We start from the raw sequence: 18471 nt of genomic DNA, 5'->3' as shown, positions 1-18471 counted from the left end.
GACAGTTATCCACGGCAAATTCAACACAGCTACCCAGACCTTTTACAACACAACAGTAAAGTTTACAAATACGTGAAGTGAACAATTTAAAAACCACAGCATGTACCTTGTTGCTTCTAAAAAAGCCTTCAGCTTTCAGTGTTTTGCTGGAAACATTCAACAGACGCAAGTCATTGTAGCAGCGCTCTAATACTACCCGCATTGTTTCAGCAGGCAGGTGTGTAGCCTAAAAGTAAGACATTGACAGTAAGGTAACATGCACATCACATGTAACTTGAAGTACTGGAGCAAGTATTGAATTTAAGATTATTCACAGGGAAAGGAGAAGGTTTGCTTATTGACTTATAAACTGCAGAAGACAATGCGAGGAAAAACCTCCCAAACATGTTCAGTCCCAGTTCCTTTCCACCATTATTTGATATGTGGCAAATACCAGTTTTTCCAAAACATCAGTAGACCAAAATGGCTTGGCTTTGCAGAGATCTGACAAATTGTTAATGACCAGCAACCAGTCTCATTTAGGGTACATATCAAATGAAAATAAAAAATATTCTTGTGTATCAAATGTTGCTGTTTACTCAATTAGACTGAATTACTGAAATCGTGTTTCATAATGTATATTATGAAGTTACATGAACCACTGAACTAATTTACACAGACGTGACCAAGTAAAACAGCTGTCTTCAAATTTAATGGAAGCAGTAACATCCCATGGCTTAAGAACACCTAAAGATCAATCTGCATCTTAATAGCAAGAGGTTGCTGGAACGAAAAGGAGGGTTTCTAGGGAAAATGTGGACAGCTTTGGATGCTACATTTCAGTTACTGAAGCCAAAGAAAGAAATTAAATGTCGGTTCAGTTACACGGTAACAGTCATAGACTCAAAGAATAGTCAGGGTTGGAAAGGACCTTAAGATCATCTAGTTCCAACCCCCCTGCCATGGGCAGGGACACCTCACACTAAACCATGTCACCCAAGGCTCTGTCCAACCTGGCCTTGAACACCACCAGGGATGGAGCATCCACAACCCCCCTGGGCAACCCATTCCAGTGCCTCAGCACCCTAACAGGAAAGAATTTCCTCCTTATATCCAATCTAAACTTCCCCTGTTTAAGTTTTAACCCGTTACCCCTTGTCCTGTCACTACAGTCCCTAATGAAGAGTCCCTCCCCAGCATCCCTATAGGCCCCCTTTGGACACTGGAAGGCTGCTATGAGGTCCCCACGCAGCCTTCTCTTCCCCAGGCTGAACAGCCCCAACTTCCTCAGCCTGTCTTCATACGGGAGGTGCTCCAGTCCCCTGATCATCCTCGTGGCCCTCCTCTGGACTTGTTCCAACAGTTCCATGTCCTTTTTATGTTGAGGACACCAGAACTGCACACAATACTCCAGGTGAGGTCTCACGAGAGCAGAGTAGAGGGGCAGGATCACCTCCTTCGACCTGCTGGTCACGCTCCTTTTGATGCAGCCCAGGATACGCAGCCCAGGATACGGTTGGCTTTCTGGGCTGTGAGCGCACACTGAAGCCGGCTCATGTTAAGCTTCTCATCGACCAACACCCCCAAGTCCTTCTCCTCAGGGCTGCTCTGAATCTCTTCTCTGCCCAGTCTGTAGCTGTGCCTGGGACTGCTCCAACCCAGGTGTAGGACCTTGCACTTGGCATGGTTGAACTTCATAAGGTTGGCATCAGCCCACCTCACAAGCGTGTTAAGGTCCCTCTGGATGGCATCCCTTCCCTCCAGCATATCAACCGGACCACACAGCTTGGTGTCATCGGCAAACTTGCTGAGGGCGCACTCAAGCCCACTGTCCACGTCACTGACAAAGATGTTAAACAAGACCGGTCCCAACACCAATCCCTGAGGGACACCACTCGTTACCGGTCTCCAGCCGGACATCGAGCCATTGACCAACTCTTTGCATGCGGCCATCCAGCCAGTTCTTCATCCACCGAGTGGTCCATCCATCAAATTGATGTCTCCCCAGTTTAGAGAGAAGGATGTTGTGTGGGACAGTGTCAAACGCTTTGCACAAATCCAGGTAGATGACATCAACTACTCTACCGCTGTCCATCAATTCTGTAGCCCCATCATACAAGGCCACCAAATTGGTCAGGCAGGATTTCCCCTTAGTGAAGCCATGCTGGCTGTCACCAAGCACCTTGTTGTTTTCATGTGCCTTAGCATGCTGTCCAGGAGAATGTGCTCCAAGATTTTGCCAGGCACAGAGGTGAGACTGACTGGTCTGCGATTCCCTGGGTCATCCATTTTAACCTTCTTAAAAATGGGGTTATATTTCCCTTTTTCCAGTCACTGGGAACTTCACCTGACTGCCATGATTTTTCAAATATGATGGCCAGTGGCTTAGCAACTTCATTCGCCAGCTCCTTCAGGACCCACAGATGGATTTCACCAGGTCCCATGGACTTGTGCACATTCAGGTTCTCTAGATGGTCTTGAACCAGATCCTCTCCTACAGTGGGCCCAAGGTCTTCATTCTCACAGTCCCTGCATCTGCCTTCCAAGACTTGGGTGGTGTGGTCAGAGCATTTGCCAGTGAAGGCTGAGGCAAAGAAGTCATTCAGAACCTCAGCCTTCTCCAAATCCTCTGTAGCCAGTTTCCTGATAGCTTTCGGAGAGGGCCCACATTGTCCCTAGCCTGTCTTTTATTTGCAATGTAATTATAGAATCCCTTCCTGTTATCTTTTACATCCCTAGCCAAGTTTAACCAGGCCTTATCTTTCCTAACCTGGTCCCTAGCTTCCCAGACAACATCCCTGTACTCTACCCAGGCCGCCTGTCCTTGCTTCCACCTTTTATAAGCCTCCTTTTTCCTTCAAAGTTTCCTCAGCAGCTCCTTATCCATCCAAGGAGGTCTCCTGGCCCTCCTGCTGCACTTCCTTCCAGTTGGGATGCAGCACTCCTGAGCTTGTAGTAGGTGATCCTTGAATAGCACTCAACAGTCTTGGGCCCCCCTGTCCTCTGGGGCTATATCCCATGGAACCTTACTAAGCAGGTTCCTGAAGAGGCCAAAGTCTGCTCTCCTGAAGTCCAGGGCAGTGAGCTTGCTGCACGCTCTTCTCACTGTCCTGAGGATCTCAAATTCGACCATCTTGTGATTGCTGCAACCAAGGCTGCCCTGGAGCAGCACATTTCCAGCCAGCCCTTCCCTGTTGGTGAGCACAAGGTCAAGCATGGCACCTCTGCTTGTCGGCTCCTCTATTACTTGCAGAAGGAAGTTGTCTTCCACACAATCGAGGAGCCTCCTGGATTGCTTGTGCCGGGCCGTACCGTCCCTCCAACAGATATCAGGGTGGTTGAAGTCCCCCGTGAGAACAAGGGCCTGTGAGCGTGAGGCTGTTCATATCTGTCTATAGAGTACTTCATCCACAAAGTCCTCTTGGTCAGGCGGTCTGCAAGAGATCCCCATAGTACTGTCTCCAGTCACTGTTCTCCCTTTAACCCTGACCCACAAACTCTCTGTTAACTGATCACCTGTTCACTAGTTCTGCCACTGACTGGATACTCACTGAAGTGGTTCAAGCTAATAATCCGAAAGAACATGAATGTAACTCTTCAGCTTCCCAAAACACTTATTATTTGGTAAGCTAGTAAGTAATATGGCTAGACAGTGGTTCAGATTGTGCAACAGCCAGGGTACACGTCTGGATGGAAGCAAGAAGCAGACTGCTTTTAGCACCAATAAGCAGATAGACAAGCTAATAGAAAGCTACTAATAGAAACCTACTGGATGTGACACACGTGAACCACAAAAGGTGCAGGCTCTCAGATACTTAAATTGTGATACATTTTCACAGTCAGAGTGAATGAAAGCTCTATAATGCAAGTCCTTAATGACTGTAAATTACCTTAGAAATTAGCTGTTTAAATTCTGAAACTGTTTGATTCAAATAGGCTCGTACACTTATGGGAGGAGCAACAGATTCGGTCTTTAGGTCAACTACGTGAACTTTTACCATGACCTCTGTAGGGAAGAGGAAGAAGAAAATAAAACCACATATATATGAGAGAATTTAACAGGCAAAGAAAACACACATATGCTTGTCTAAAGTACTGATTGAGGGGTTGCATTAAATGCACACAAACAGTAATGAATTTGAAAAGCAGTCCAATTTCAGAATTTAAATTTCCATTTTAACACCAAAGAGGCAAAATGTTCCAGTTTGCCAAATTTTAGTATACCTTAGAACTGCCTCAATTAGAAACACTTCAGTTAGCACAGCACAGTATGCAGTTCTCAGTACTGACTTCATAAAATTTAGTTCAACAAAGTTCTTCTTTTTTCACGAATCATAATGGAGTTCTGTGTTTTACAAGTTTTAGTTTCATGCCATCATGCAATACATTATTTTAGTCTGTCCTTGTCTCTCTGTAATTATATGTCTTACCACCAGGTTTATAGCACTGGAAAATCTGGTCAGGTCGTCTTGTTTCCAACAGTAAGTCAAACATGTATGTTGACTTGACACCTCCAAGTAATAAACCCATTGGTGTATCCTCCTCTCCTTCATAAGATCGTTCCAGGTAGTCATGAAACTCATCATATTTGACAAGACGACAGCAATCCAAAGGAACCGCTTCTTCTAAATCCATTAGCTAAACCAAGCACACAGACAAAAAGTCCTAAACAGTTAATAATGGTTTATTTGAGAGTTTTGTTCTTCCCTTGTAAGCTAGAAATCTCTCAGTATGTGTGCATCCAGGAATTCTCTGAATTTAAAAATTCCAATTTGATTTTAGAAAAAACACATGCACGTGCATCACAGACCTTATATACACACACATGCAATATATATATACACATTTTCAAAATAAAATAAAAAAAAAAAGCCTGCATCAAAATGCAGGAGAGTAAAGTTTGACAAGTATGAATATAAGCACATGAGAGCAGAAAAAATTACATTGAACAATTACACTATTCTGTTATGCATATCATACCTTATAAGCTATTTCCACAGCTTCCTTCAGTGTCCGGTCCTTATGAACCTCTAACTTGTTCTCCATCATTATTTGTTTTGTGGGATGCATGCAAAACAATTTAATCTAGGAAATACAAAAGGAAGAATAGTTACCATGAAAGTATTTTTGCAAATACCTATCATGTTACAGTACACTTAAATTTACAATCCTATGTTCATACAATCCAATGCCAGATACATCTTTATTTCAACTTCAGCTATAGGCCAATTTCCTTTCAGCTGGTTACACACCTGCAGATAGAAAATGCCAAAAGGCACAGCAAATAGCACTAGCGTGTGTACATATGTGTATCTGCACCTTTTTCCAAGCTAGGGTACAACATCTACAACCAGAACATCTTTAAACTGTAGGCAGCATGCCAAATCTTCCAAAACAAAATGCACATAGGAACAATGAATGTGAAACTCCTTTTCACATACAGTTACATATTTTACAACCATAGGGAACCTTCTACTAAAACAGTCACTTGATTCATAGCTGACTGTTGTGCTTCTAAGTCAGAGATGTCATATTACTTCCGTTACTATTCAATCAGTGGTTGGAAAAGATTCCACTCTTTCTGCAAACAATCATTTTGAATTCATTTCAGAAATATCATTTCACAGAAATATCATTAACACAAAATTATTTAACAGTACAAAACACCTAGCATACAGCACTACATACTGTTTGGAATTCATTTTTTCTGAAACCAAAGTGATGTCCGACTAACTGCAGTGTTGGTCTAGTTTTAATACCAAGTCAAATTCTCATGGAGGACACAAACTCAATCAAAAAAATCTTAGGTAAATACATCTAATAGATGCCTCCACTGCGTACAGGCTTCCAACAGGTTTACAATTCATTTTAAAGAATTATAAATACACATACACTTATCACAAAAGAGTTCCTGCATTATATTAAAACCCCTACTATTTACTACAGAAACATTCCTTACTAGAAATGTATTGTTAGCAGAAATTCTAACCTTGCAAGTGTTGCGCTCAATTTCACGTTGCCTCTTTTCTTGTTCTTCCAATTCTCTCTCTTTCTGTACCAACTGTTTAATATGCTCTGGATATTCATGTGCCTCAAGGAACTCTGCCAATAAAAACAAAGCAATAGTATTAAAAACCAATTTCTTCCACAGTGGGCAATATCTTTGGAATTATGGTTATAAGTAATAGTTATCTTTCCTGTTTTCTTCCTCTTCTCCATCCAAATTTACCACTATACCATGTCCTGTTCTCTTTTTTTGTGGTTTAAATGAAATCAAAGTCAGCCTTTTATCCTCTCTAATCATACATCAGCAACACAACAAAATGCTATTAGCACATGATTAATATTCCAATACAACTAAGGCAAGCATTGCTATTATAAAGAAATACGCTAATACTGATGACTGCACTTGAGCCTGGTTTTACATTAAAGGTAAATTCTGTTCTAGAAAGTGAATTAGCTGATAACAGAAGTCCCAAGATACTGCTTATATTGTGATAAATAAATATTGCACTTAATTCAGATTAGTGTACTTCCTACTAACTGACAAATTTCCCTTTATAAGGACATACTACTGAATTCTTCCCTTAAGAAAAAACACATATAGCTTTGACACTGCAAGCAAATTAATCTTTGGCTCAATTCAACCAGCTAGAAAATTAATAAAATACTTGATTCTTCCAGGCACACTGCTGATGAGTGTGGCTAGCCACTGTTCTTCCAGGCTCTTTCTACAGCTGTGCTTCTAACAGGGGATTAACAAGAAAGGGGAAAATAGCAAACATGCTTCCTTCTGTTTTGATATTGGTTAAAAAAAGTTCTATCCAACTTTTGCTTCCTACTACATCAAAAATCTACATGGGAAATCCTGGAATTTTACAGTTAGTAATAGGTACAGTTAATGATACATGAAATTAGATAATACTTCAATGCAACCTCTAACAAGATATTCCTGTTCTGAATCCAAATAGAATCTTCATTTTCCACTGTATCATATTTCAAAGATTAATCAACCTAGCAGCAGGGCCAGGCATCCATTCACCAATCCTCAGCCTTGGTGAACTTGATCAAAGATGAGGGGAATAAGAGACTCTGAAATCCAAGATTTGTTTCTAAATATGAAACTTACAGTATATTGTCGCACATCCTCCTAACTTATAAACAGATATTAAGGGCTGTTTCTAAGGTAAAACTGTCATTATGGAGTTCTTACATACTCATTTTTAAGAAATATCTTTTTTATTCCACTATGAATCATGACACTATACAGCATGACAGTGTATTCAGTGTCACCCAGTGTCCTGGGTTCAGCAGTAGCAGTAATTTTTTTCCTTCTTAGTAGCTGGTGCAGTGCTGTGTTTCTGACTTTCAGCCTGGGAACAGTGCTGATAACACCAATGTTTTTAGTTGTTGCTCAGTAATGCTTCTCTGGCCAAGGACTTTCTGAGTCTCATGCTCTGCAAGCGAGGAGGTGAAGCCAAGAAGAAGCAAAGACCGGACACCTGACCCAAACTAGCCAAAGAGATATTCCATACCACAGCACGTCGTGCCCACTATATAAACTGGGGGCAATTACCTGGAAGCCCCAGATTGCTGCTCAGGTCGGGTTGGGTATCGGTTGGCAGGTGGTGAGTGGTTGTATTCTGTTCCCTTATTATTTCTCTTATCATTATTATTATTATTGGTGGTAGCAGCAGTGGTTTGTGTTATACCTTAGTTACTGGACTGTGCTTATCTCAACCTGTGGGAGTTACATTTTTTCGATTCTCGTCCCCATCCCTCCAGGAATGGGGGGAGGAACTGGGGGAGTGAGCGAGCGGCTGTGTGGTTCTGGGTTGCTGGCTGGGCTTAAACCACAACACCAGGTGAAAAACCTGGTTTTCATTTCCACAATACAAAAATATTAAAAAAAAAAATAAAAATCATGACCATCTCATAATGATCCATAAAGGTTTACTATAAAAAGAGTAATGAAAAGCTATAAAAGAAGGCTTCCCATATCGAAGTTACTTTAGTTTGCCCTAAAAATACCAATACCATGATCTTCACAAAAATTAGTACTCAGCACATGTAAAAGACTTCCTTATTCCACAACAGAATCTTAAGAACTGGAAAACATACTTACTTGCATTTCTCGTTGGATCCTTCAGCCTATATATCAGCATGTATGCATTTGTGGAGCTGGTGGAGAAAAGAGCAGTTACACGAATTTATCAGATAGGAGGACAATACTGACTTCAAAAGTAGTTTTGCTTTTTTTTGTCAGTAACGACCTGTGTTACATGTATCTCAGCAATACACTAACCAAGAGGGATTTTCAAAAGTAAGTATTGCATGCTTTTAATGACTGACACAGTAGTGAGGATAGTTATAATGACTATTTGAAGCTTCTACTATTAATTGCAAGCTAACACATTAAGCACATCCATCTAGGCCATTCATTTGATTACACTAGAACACCACCAGAATTAAAAGTAGTATTACAGTACTACTAACCTAGCAAAAGCACTGGAATAATAGCCTCTGCTTCCAGAAGATCCACCATACGTTTTCTTAATATCTTCCTGAGTTATCTAAGAGGAGATCAATTTAATGATTGAGAAACTTCCATTAAACAAGACACATTCTCATCAAGAAAAATGGAAGGCAATTAACACACAATATTAATCATTCTATTTTTTTCATATTCCTGCTTATTTGCTGACTGCAAAAACACCCCAGCCCAACCCACTTTCACAATGACCTGCCTCTTCATTTTACAGCACAAGTAAGCTTGCTTTTTTTTTTTTTTTAAGGAACTTCACAGCATCCATTTTCTTGATTGCAATAATGTTTGTTATGGGTACACATTAATACCTGAAAGGCACCAGCAGGACAGGTTTAACAGCACAATCTGGGTTACAACAGATCTACTGATACACTTCTCTATTTTCTTCACTCATATAGAAGGCAAAATTCTAAATTCAGCCTGGTCTGTACATAGAATAGTTAGGGTTGGAATGGACCTTAAGATCATCTAGTTCCAACCCCCCTGCCATGGGCAGGGACACCTCACACTAAACCATCTCACCCAAGGCTCTGTCCAACCTGGCCTTGAACACTGCCAGGGACTGCATATTCACAACTTCCCTGGGCAAACCATTCCAGTGCCTCACCACCCTCATAAATGAAGGCTCCTTTATGAACCACCATCCCCCCACTTCAACATCAAGAAACATTCCCCCCACACCCCAATGCACAAAACCCCATACATAAATAAATAAACCTACTATAAATCACTTAAGCTAATGAGTGAAATACATGAATGTGGCAGGACATTAGGATGAGAATATGAAACAAAGTACATGCTTGAAATAGCTACGCATAAACCCAGCTTCATTATATGTAAGTGAAAAATAACATGGAAAACCAGAAACTTACTAGTTCATCTATGAGTAAAGAGATAACTAAAACCAGTATTTTTACCTTGCTAACATGTTGATCATTAAAGCTGTACCACTGGTCGTCACTAAAAGATTTTATACAGGCATAATAATGGCCACCAGCAGCACTTCCAGAATGAACCATAACAGAGAACAGCTCATACAGTAAAGAACTCTGTGAAGAGAAGAGAAAGTTGTGATGCATATTAAAAAAAGGTGACCAAATGTTCATTTATAAAAGCTTTTAGACAATAAAAGCCCAAATATTTTTAAACCCAACTACATAAACAATTCTATATTATAAAATAGATAAGGCTTATTTGCTACCACACTCCTCTGAATTCTCTGAAGATTGCTTTTTGCTCCTTAATGTAAGTTGCAAATCAGCAACATGCCATTCAGTGCTTATCAGCACTCTCCATTAATTTCTCTCACATGACCCTGAGTTTGCTATCATAAACCCTTATTTCCATATATAAAAAGGAAGGAAATAAAGGGTACAAAGAACATACCTTCAATGTTGTCTATACATTAAAAAATAAAACTGAGCAATAATTACTCTTACAAATGTTAAAAGAATTAAGTATTTCCAGTTTACACAGAGGAAGTGTTCTGCAAATCCTTAGCATACACTGCATCCATTATTAAGATATCCAAACCAAGAAAGTACCAACATGGCTTGACAGTTGGTTTACCGTGAGAACAACTAGTATGAATTAACTGGACAAAGCTACTGTCAATACTAGGACATGCCATTTGCACTAGACACATTACAACGCACTGTCCCTGTTTGAGTCAAGTGGCTGTCTATTAATTTTTCTTTTTTCCAGCTAAGATTGACAGTATTCAGAACATTTATCAAAAAATCCTTTCAAATAGTTTAAGGTAAACAGAGACAGACGTGCAGATTAAAATGCAACTCAGCCTTTAAATATTTATCAAAGTAACAGTTACAGCCAAACAGCTTCCTAACAAGTCTGAATATAAGCTTTTGGCCAAATTTCAGATGAGTTCACTGAATAACAACACATGAAGGACACACTGTAGACGTTACCACAAAACTCAAGTATTTTTAATGAATTTTATATTGGCAAGAAAACTCAATCAGGTTTCTCTAAGATCTCTGCTGATATTTATGTCCCACAGAAGGATGACTGCTGTCCTCAAGTGACTTGCTGCTAGATTCCTTTATATTAACACAAGATGACTGAATGAACATTGAATATCTGACCTGATATTCAGGTCAACTCAGATCAGCCATCCTAGCTGTATCCCCCTTTCCAGACTCATGCCCACACTTAGTCCTACTCATTACAGAGGCAGAATGAGAAACAGAGAAAGCCTTCATGCAGCGTAAAACTGTTCAGAAAGCTAACGCATTGGTGTGCTACCAACACTGGTTTAGTCACAAATCCAAAACAGCACCATACAGGCTGCTATGAAGGAAATTAACTCCATCTCAATCAAAGCCAGTACAACATTTTTCTAAACATACCTTTTCACTGCCAGCCTTAGAAATTCTTTCTGCTGCACTATTGCTTTCAAGGCAGATTCCTTCATCAACTCCATCATCATTAGAAAAATCATTGCTCATCTGATCACTGTGACAACTGCCTTCATTCTCAGCTCCACTATCAGTGCAACTCTCAGTCTGAGGAGACTTCTTAAAAATAAGACATACATACTAACGTTAAACAACATTTAAAGTTACACATAACAAGAAATAACGATAAATTTGTGAAATAAAAAAAAACCCAACCTGCAAAACAACGGAACTCCCAAAACCCCTAGAGATCTCTGCAATTTAGCACCAAGAACAGACTTGTTTCTGTTAGAAACTGTCTTCAGTCCACCTCTTAGATCAGTATTTTCCGGTCTTGTGTGCAACTGAATGATTATCACCTGGCCTCAGACTTGCCAAGATTGTATTTGTTACTAGCTCAACCCAGGACAGCTAGCCTATTCCATTTCCTTGTTAATTCAATTAAATACCTGTAAGTCTAATACCAGATAACAAACCCAATTTGGATTGCGCACGGCCCTATTAATGAGAACTGATTTAACTGGAAATGTTTTCATCCACAGTCAAAAGATGTTTTCTATGAAATTTCAAGTCACTAGACACAGAGTGGAGGTATAGTAAGAATGATTAGTGTTCCGTTAGCCTAAAAGCACGATGTCAACAACACCATGAATGCATTTCATTTAGTACAAGCCATTATATTTATCTCTTACCTGATGCTTTTTCCTCCAGGTAATTCTTTCAATTTTCTGAGAGTTAGTTTTGTTTCAAGTTCTGTTCTCCCATATCAATCACCATTCTCATTTATACCTCCCAATAACACTTTGAGTATCAAATTGCTTATACTTCATAAAAAACAAGCTTTGTAGAGAGTCAGAAAAGCCTTTCCATATGCATATCAATGCAGTATTTTTCTTGTACCACTACAAGCTAGCAAAGTGATATAATGTTTTCAGGAACAGAATTGGAGGAATAAATGTAGTCATTAATGCAGAAAGCACATTAAGTACTTTTTGATGAATGCAACTGCACATGAATTTTAGCCAAAACCAGAAGAGTTAAAAGCCAGCAGATGAAAGTGAAAAATAAAATTTTAAAAATCTCATTTCTAGCATACACAGCACTGTGAGTCAGAAGGAATTCATCACTCATGTGATGTGGGCCAACTTCCACATTCAGTTCCAAAGCTTTGTATTACCTCTTTTGACCAAAACAGATTCAGACACAAGTTTCGGAAATATGTTTCATTCTGGATTTGCAGTATATGCAGAAGCCTGATAGTTTAAATCACTTATGTGAAGATGTAAGAAATCAGAAACAACTTCTTTATGCAAGCATGGAAACAATACAGTTACTAGAACATGTCTGTTTTTCAACGTGACAAAATTCCACATGGACAGATATAAAAATTTCAAATTAAAACATTGTCATAGCTAAAGAACATTTTAGGTGCAAGAAGAGTGTTGTTAAAATGTGTTTGTTAGACATTTTTATTTCCTTAATGAGAAACTTTAAGAAAGTTGAAGACCAAACACTTTACCTCATCTTCAACATCAATGAAGACACTCATGTCTAGCTCCTCAGGGAAAGTCATTCGATCATTGAGTTTAATTCTGTGCATAGTGGTATAATCAAAGTCAAACCTCTTCAGCTGTAATGTCAGCAGGTATGGAAAATGCAAGAACCGCAGACCCTAGATGAAGCAAAGACAAGATTATGCTGCCTTTGTCACGATTGCTCATTTGCCAAAACTAATTTCCGCAAATGATTTGGACAGTCTTTACCTTCCTCGCATCACATTTCTTCTTACATCGTTCACAAAAATACTGATTGGGGCCATCAAGAATCTCAGGCTGAATGAAAGCATGCAGTGCTTCTTCCTAATAATAAAAAGATGTTACCTGATTTTTAAATAATGTTTTACTATGAAGGTATAAATCACAATTACAATTTTACTATGAGATTGCAAACACGTAAAATTACTTCAATTAAATCTATGATCAAAATTTGATTGACATGAACTTTGATACAGACACAGAGTCAGGAAAATATGAAGGGAAACCAACCTTTCAACCCAGCCCAAAGTTAAACTGTCAAACCACAATTACTGCTAACAATAATTCATTCAGTATTTGGTGAATCCAAATTGTCTGTTTTAATAAACATACAACATAAAATGACATTTAATCCTGTTATCTTGCACATCACATTCAGTCATGTCTGTTCAGTCATCTGCTCTGAAAACAAGCATATTTTTTTAACCCTGCTTTGGCCCTCTTCTACCAGAATTTTGAGATGGTTGTTCTGCATTTCAAGAGGAGTTTTTCGCAAAAGACACCATCTAGATAAAACTAGCTTCCTAATGTAAACCTCACAAGGGAACTGACCAAGAACTGTAATTTTATCCTCTGACAGCTGCCTAAAAGTTCTGTCAATAATCACAGAATGGTTTACGTTTAAAAGGACCTCAAAATCTCTATTTCCACCCCCTTGCCATGGGCAGGGACACCTCCCACTAGACTATGTCACCCAAGGCCCTGTCCAACCTGACCTTGAAGAATGCTCCAGGGACGGAGCATAATCGAGGGGCTCAATGATTTCTACTTTTTTCTACAGCAAACAATATTCAAAATACCAAACTGATCACAAGTCCTCCTCCAACACAATTTGCAACAATGATATTAAACATAAGTTGTATATATTTGAGAACAAATTTGCTCAATCAAAATTCACTAAGAATATTGAGATGGGTTCAGTGAATAATATTACCCAGAGATTTTAAATGTTATAACCTTTAATCCAGTCAGCATGCAAGCCAATAAGATCTGGGTTTCTGAACCAGAAACCAGGTGAAAACCAGAAGTTTTCTGTTCACTTACAGAGGTGAAAACAGATACAATTTGCACATTTAAACACTCAGTTTAATTAAAATCTACAGAAACAATGTTTTTAAAATCACTCTCTCTTACAATGAACTGTAGCTGTTCCCTGATGTCTGGCTAAGTGAGAAGGAGCTTTAATTGGGCAGAGTAAACTCAGCAAATATAATATGACCGGCACAGACTGAAGATTACTATCTAAATCATGTTGTTTGGCAAGTCACAGTTTGGGAGGAAATCAAGGATATGCCAAGTTCTTCAAAAAGCCTCAAATTCTTCCCTTCTCCCTCCTTTCTTTCTGAAAACTCAGGGAAGTAGCAAAGAACAATGATAAAATGAAAGTTTTTTAAAAGCCCTGCTGCTATTCCAGGGGAAAGGACTTTTCTAAAAGGAACAGTATTTCAGGTAACAACTACTCACAAACTAAAAATGTGACAAATTCAATAGAACAACTGTACCTTGAAGGCAGTCATCTCACTTTAATATCTTTTGATCCAGCCAGAAAAGCCTTTGAACAGCCCTGAAATCACAGCTCTTAAGCACAGATACGCTCTCCAGACATGCGAAAACATTTTAGTCTGAACTGAACTGTTGTCTATATATTCACTTTCTAAATGTTACAGAGGCCAAGTTGCTTTTGAGTCAAGGGCAACAAATAGCTGATGGTTAGTCAGATTATGCACTGCAATGTGAGAAATGTCATTTTAAAATATAAGAATAATTTTCTTAAGTAAGAAAGAAGACTAAGAAAGTTATAACCCTGCTTAAAAAGGGGAAGAAACATTACTGTATTTTTACTATTCTGTAAACTAGTTAAGGAATTAATATTCAGAACTACTTAAATGAAAGCAGAGAAGTTAATAGCCAACATAGAAAATATCCCATAATGACCACAGAACTCTCTCTGACGAATCAAATGCCAATTAAGACAACAAAAATATATTTTGACTGTAAAGTTACGATTCCTGCATCAACAGGAATACGAATGAATGGGAAAATACAAATGATGGAATGTAAATGATTATGTAACAGTCTCATGTGATGTGCAATTTAACAAGAAAACATACATTTTTACATATGGGAAAAAAGTAATCATCCTTCAGTGTCCCCAAAACTGAACGAAGTATTATTACAGTACTTTTGCAGTTCACTCCTTACCACACATAGCAAGCTGTGCTTTGAAAAACCCGATTAAAACTCTTGAGAACTCCATTATTTTTGAGCTCTATGAATAGCCATGTGCTTTTCAAACCTTTTATGGGAAACAATACTGTTCCTAAGGTTTACTCATTTGTGTCTCCTCCAGTTTTCTCCTATATAATCTTTACACGGAAATCAGTTCTGCTGATTAGGATGTTTCTTAATACAATTCCTGATCTAATGCAGTTCACCATTTTCTACTCTGTTTACTCAGCAAAAACAGTGACAAAGCTTCTACACTGCACAACCTATCACATGACAACTCTATTTTATAGTAACTGTTACCTTTGAAGTTATCTTCAAAGAGGTAACTATTACGCAGCCTTAAAGCTACTAATCATTTTCAACATGCCCAACACACACATACACTTTACTATACACCATAAATGACAAAGGCTATTTAGATAAACTTTTTTTCAGTTCACGGAATCAAAAGAACAAGACAGGCTGAAAGAGACTTCCTGAGATCATCTGATCCTAAACTCCCTATTTAAAGGAGGACCAACTTATAGCAAACTGCTCAGGGCCTTGTCCACCGAAGTTCTAAGTATATCTAGTTTTTAATATCTTGATTAGGAGACTTATAACACATAGCATAATGAAATTCCCTAACAAAGAGTTCAAACTAATAATTGTCTGGCTAAAGACAGGCTCTTCAGAGACACCCTTCTCCACAAAACTGCATTATGATATAGTCAGTAGTTTCACAGGTATTTTACTGCAAGCATTTGTAAATGTGCAAGTTTGTTAAACCTGTGAATAGGAACAGTAGAACTTTCATGAAAACTTAAGACAATAAATAACAACTGGGCAAAACTGTTCTTGGAAAAACCAGGAAACTAACTTCCACCTTGGATTTTCAGAGCTTGGCTAGTCTTCCCATGTTCAAACAATATACTCAACTAAAATTACGAGACCTTGCTGTTACCAATCTAGCTTAGAAAAAGTAAATATCACATCATCCATATTCTGCCTTCAAAAGTTTTAGTTCAGCAATGACACCACAAAGTAAGTTCACACAGAAGTCCAAATTAATTTCTGCCCAAAAAAGGTCTATACTTGTATGCATAGTTATGCACTAAAAGGAACAGCTAACATACAAAAGATGGTGGAAACTAACAACACTTAACGAAACAGAACTGTACTTGCTACATGTCCCGAGTACTTGCATTACTACTAGTCTTCTGCTATTAGAAAGCCATTTCCACTGATTTCTAGTAACGTGGTTTCAGCGTGCCAGCGAGTTCCCCACTGCAGCCCACTCCTCTCAGCTGTTCTTCACCTTGAAAATTCTTTCATGTTTTGCAGTCAAAAAAAAAATAAATTTAGCTTATGTCTACTGCTGGTAAATTCAAGTGTCTAAACAAAAGATACTAGTACCTTGAGATCAGTATGTGAATTGCTGCTCCTGCTTACCTCCCTTAAAATAAGCTACATATTTTTATGTATCTACTATTGATCTCAAGAAAATACTAATTCAGGTGGGTTTTTTTAAACCATGCCTTTGAACAATGCAGACAGTTTAAGTACTTTTTGAGAAACTAACTTGAGATACATACTAACAAGATCCCAGTAGCCCAGAGCTGCCTAATGAGTTTGTAGCTATGCAGTCTTACTACAGGAACTTGGGGTAAGGAGAAAAAAAAAAAAAAAAAAAATCAAAACACAAACCTTAAGAACACACTGAAGAATTTCAGAATTAGTTAATACTAGGAAATAAAGAAAGCGTAACATTATCCTTCCCACCTCATCAATGTCCCCAAGTATTCTGAAGTAATACACATATATTTATAGATAAATGCAACAGATCAGGTATCTACATTTTTTTGATAGTACACAATGTCGAACAGTGGGATAATACACTTTAATATTGCAATCTACAGATTAACCTTTCTTTAGCTCATACATCCATTCTCTCTTATTAGAAAGTAATGGAAAATCACTTACCTCTAACTAGAGTTCTTTGAAGGTAGTATCCTCCTTAGATCCCCTATCTTGGGTTGTATCGCCTGCTGCAAGTTCCCTCAGGAGCTGACTAGCAAGGTCTAAAAAGTTTTACATTCCCTTCTATAAGCCCTATTAGCGCATGTGTGAAGTTTTTGATCTCTCACTCATACCCTTTTACCTACACCTACTATATCACCATCATCTATGGATCAATGGAGGATACTACCTTCAGAGAATTCCATTTAGAAACAGGCGATTTTTCCCTTCTCCAAAAGCAAGTATCCTCCATATCTCCCCACTGTTGAAGACTACAAAACTAAAAATTACATCTGCTATAGATAGTACAAATGCAGGGAGGAGAATCAACTGAATATAATCAGAATAGGAATCAAAAAAGTTCAAAAATTGAAGCATCAATACAAGTGGCAACCATGTAACTGTACAAAAATCTTAAAACCCTTCCTCAGTGTGGTAAACCCAGTAAATGCTGATTTACGGAAGAAATATCAAATACTACTAGAAGTAATCTGATGTTTTAAGTTCTCAATTGTTCAAGCTGTGTTTTTACAAATATAAAAGTTTGTTGGGTTTTTTTATTTGTTTGGGTTTTAATTTTTTGCATTCCACTACACTCATCTCTACTTAAGTAAAAAAATTCTCAGTTTGAGACACACATACAATGCATTGTTAAATGCCAAATACAGCTACACACACTGAATAATTTTCATTACTTTCGGAGACTGTAAAAATCTCATTATTGAATAAAAACGACAACAAAAAAATCAATTTAGGAAGTACTTCTAGAAATTAAAAGGTAAAATAGGAAGCCATACACATAAAATATTAATCTGTATCAATACAGCTTCAATTAGCTGGATAGTTTTAAACGTTTTAATACAACCTTTAAAAGTCAAAGGACTTCAGTAACTTGAATCCCTTCTGTGAGATCAATGTCTCTCATCCTTAATACTTTTCAATATTGTACTTTACAACTTTGAATAGCAAAGTACTTTGAACCTACACTGCAGTTTAACCTAATTCTAACAATTCTTAACAGAACCGTTAAGAATTACTGACTATAAGCACTTGAAAAATACTGCCAGAATACTAAATACAAAAAGAAAAATACTTATATATAATAAACCTAGTAAGCCAATTAAACAAACACTTGTTGTGTAAAATTATTCTCTCTCACAACTTCATCCATAGTACTGGTATTTTAATCCACAACAATGGAATTTCAGAGTTTGCCATCACTTCTTTTCAGGGGGTTGAAAAGATAAAAGAAGACTTCCACAGATCTACTAATCAATATATATGCTTGCCAACATCAGTAATGTTGGAGCAAAAGAGAACAATAGTGTATGATAGTATTTATTACTATTAGCTTACTAAAAGCATATGGTATTTGAGAAGTGAACTTTAAAAAGCACAGCAACAACATGGCAACTAAATATTTTAAATCGACATTCTGTTCTTTCAACTAAGACTTTCAACAGTGCTATGAAAATTTAGCAGATGT

The 18471-nt window shown here is 38.1% G+C and overlaps 1 protein-coding gene across 3 annotated transcripts in view; it reads right to left on the bottom strand.

Annotated features, from left to right (window-relative positions):
• The window catches only part of USP47 (ubiquitin specific peptidase 47), a 56796-nt gene that overhangs the window by 12687 nt on the left and 25638 nt on the right, over nucleotides 1–18471 (bottom strand). For all 3 annotated transcript variants that reach the window (XM_065683069.1, XM_065683070.1, XM_065683071.1), the window contains exons 9-19: nucleotides 12708–12803; nucleotides 12464–12616; nucleotides 10897–11064; nucleotides 9445–9576; nucleotides 8476–8552; nucleotides 8105–8160; nucleotides 5969–6081; nucleotides 4960–5064; nucleotides 4410–4617; nucleotides 3870–3985; nucleotides 107–226 (exon numbers count right to left, since the gene is read on the bottom strand). In XM_065683069.1, the coding sequence (XP_065539141.1) occupies nucleotides 107–226; nucleotides 3870–3985; nucleotides 4410–4617; nucleotides 4960–5064; nucleotides 5969–6081; nucleotides 8105–8160; nucleotides 8476–8552; nucleotides 9445–9576; nucleotides 10897–11064; nucleotides 12464–12616; nucleotides 12708–12803 (1344 nt within the window). The remainder of the gene's footprint in view (nucleotides 1–106; nucleotides 227–3869; nucleotides 3986–4409; nucleotides 4618–4959; nucleotides 5065–5968; nucleotides 6082–8104; nucleotides 8161–8475; nucleotides 8553–9444; nucleotides 9577–10896; nucleotides 11065–12463; nucleotides 12617–12707; nucleotides 12804–18471) is intronic.

This window comes from Lathamus discolor, chromosome 6, assembly GCF_037157495.1.
Source record: "Lathamus discolor isolate bLatDis1 chromosome 6, bLatDis1.hap1, whole genome shotgun sequence".
In the NCBI taxonomy this organism is placed as follows: domain Eukaryota; kingdom Metazoa; phylum Chordata; class Aves; order Psittaciformes; family Psittacidae; genus Lathamus; species Lathamus discolor.
Note: the sequence above shows the minus strand (reverse complement) of the source record. Positions and strands in the feature narration are given on the sequence as shown.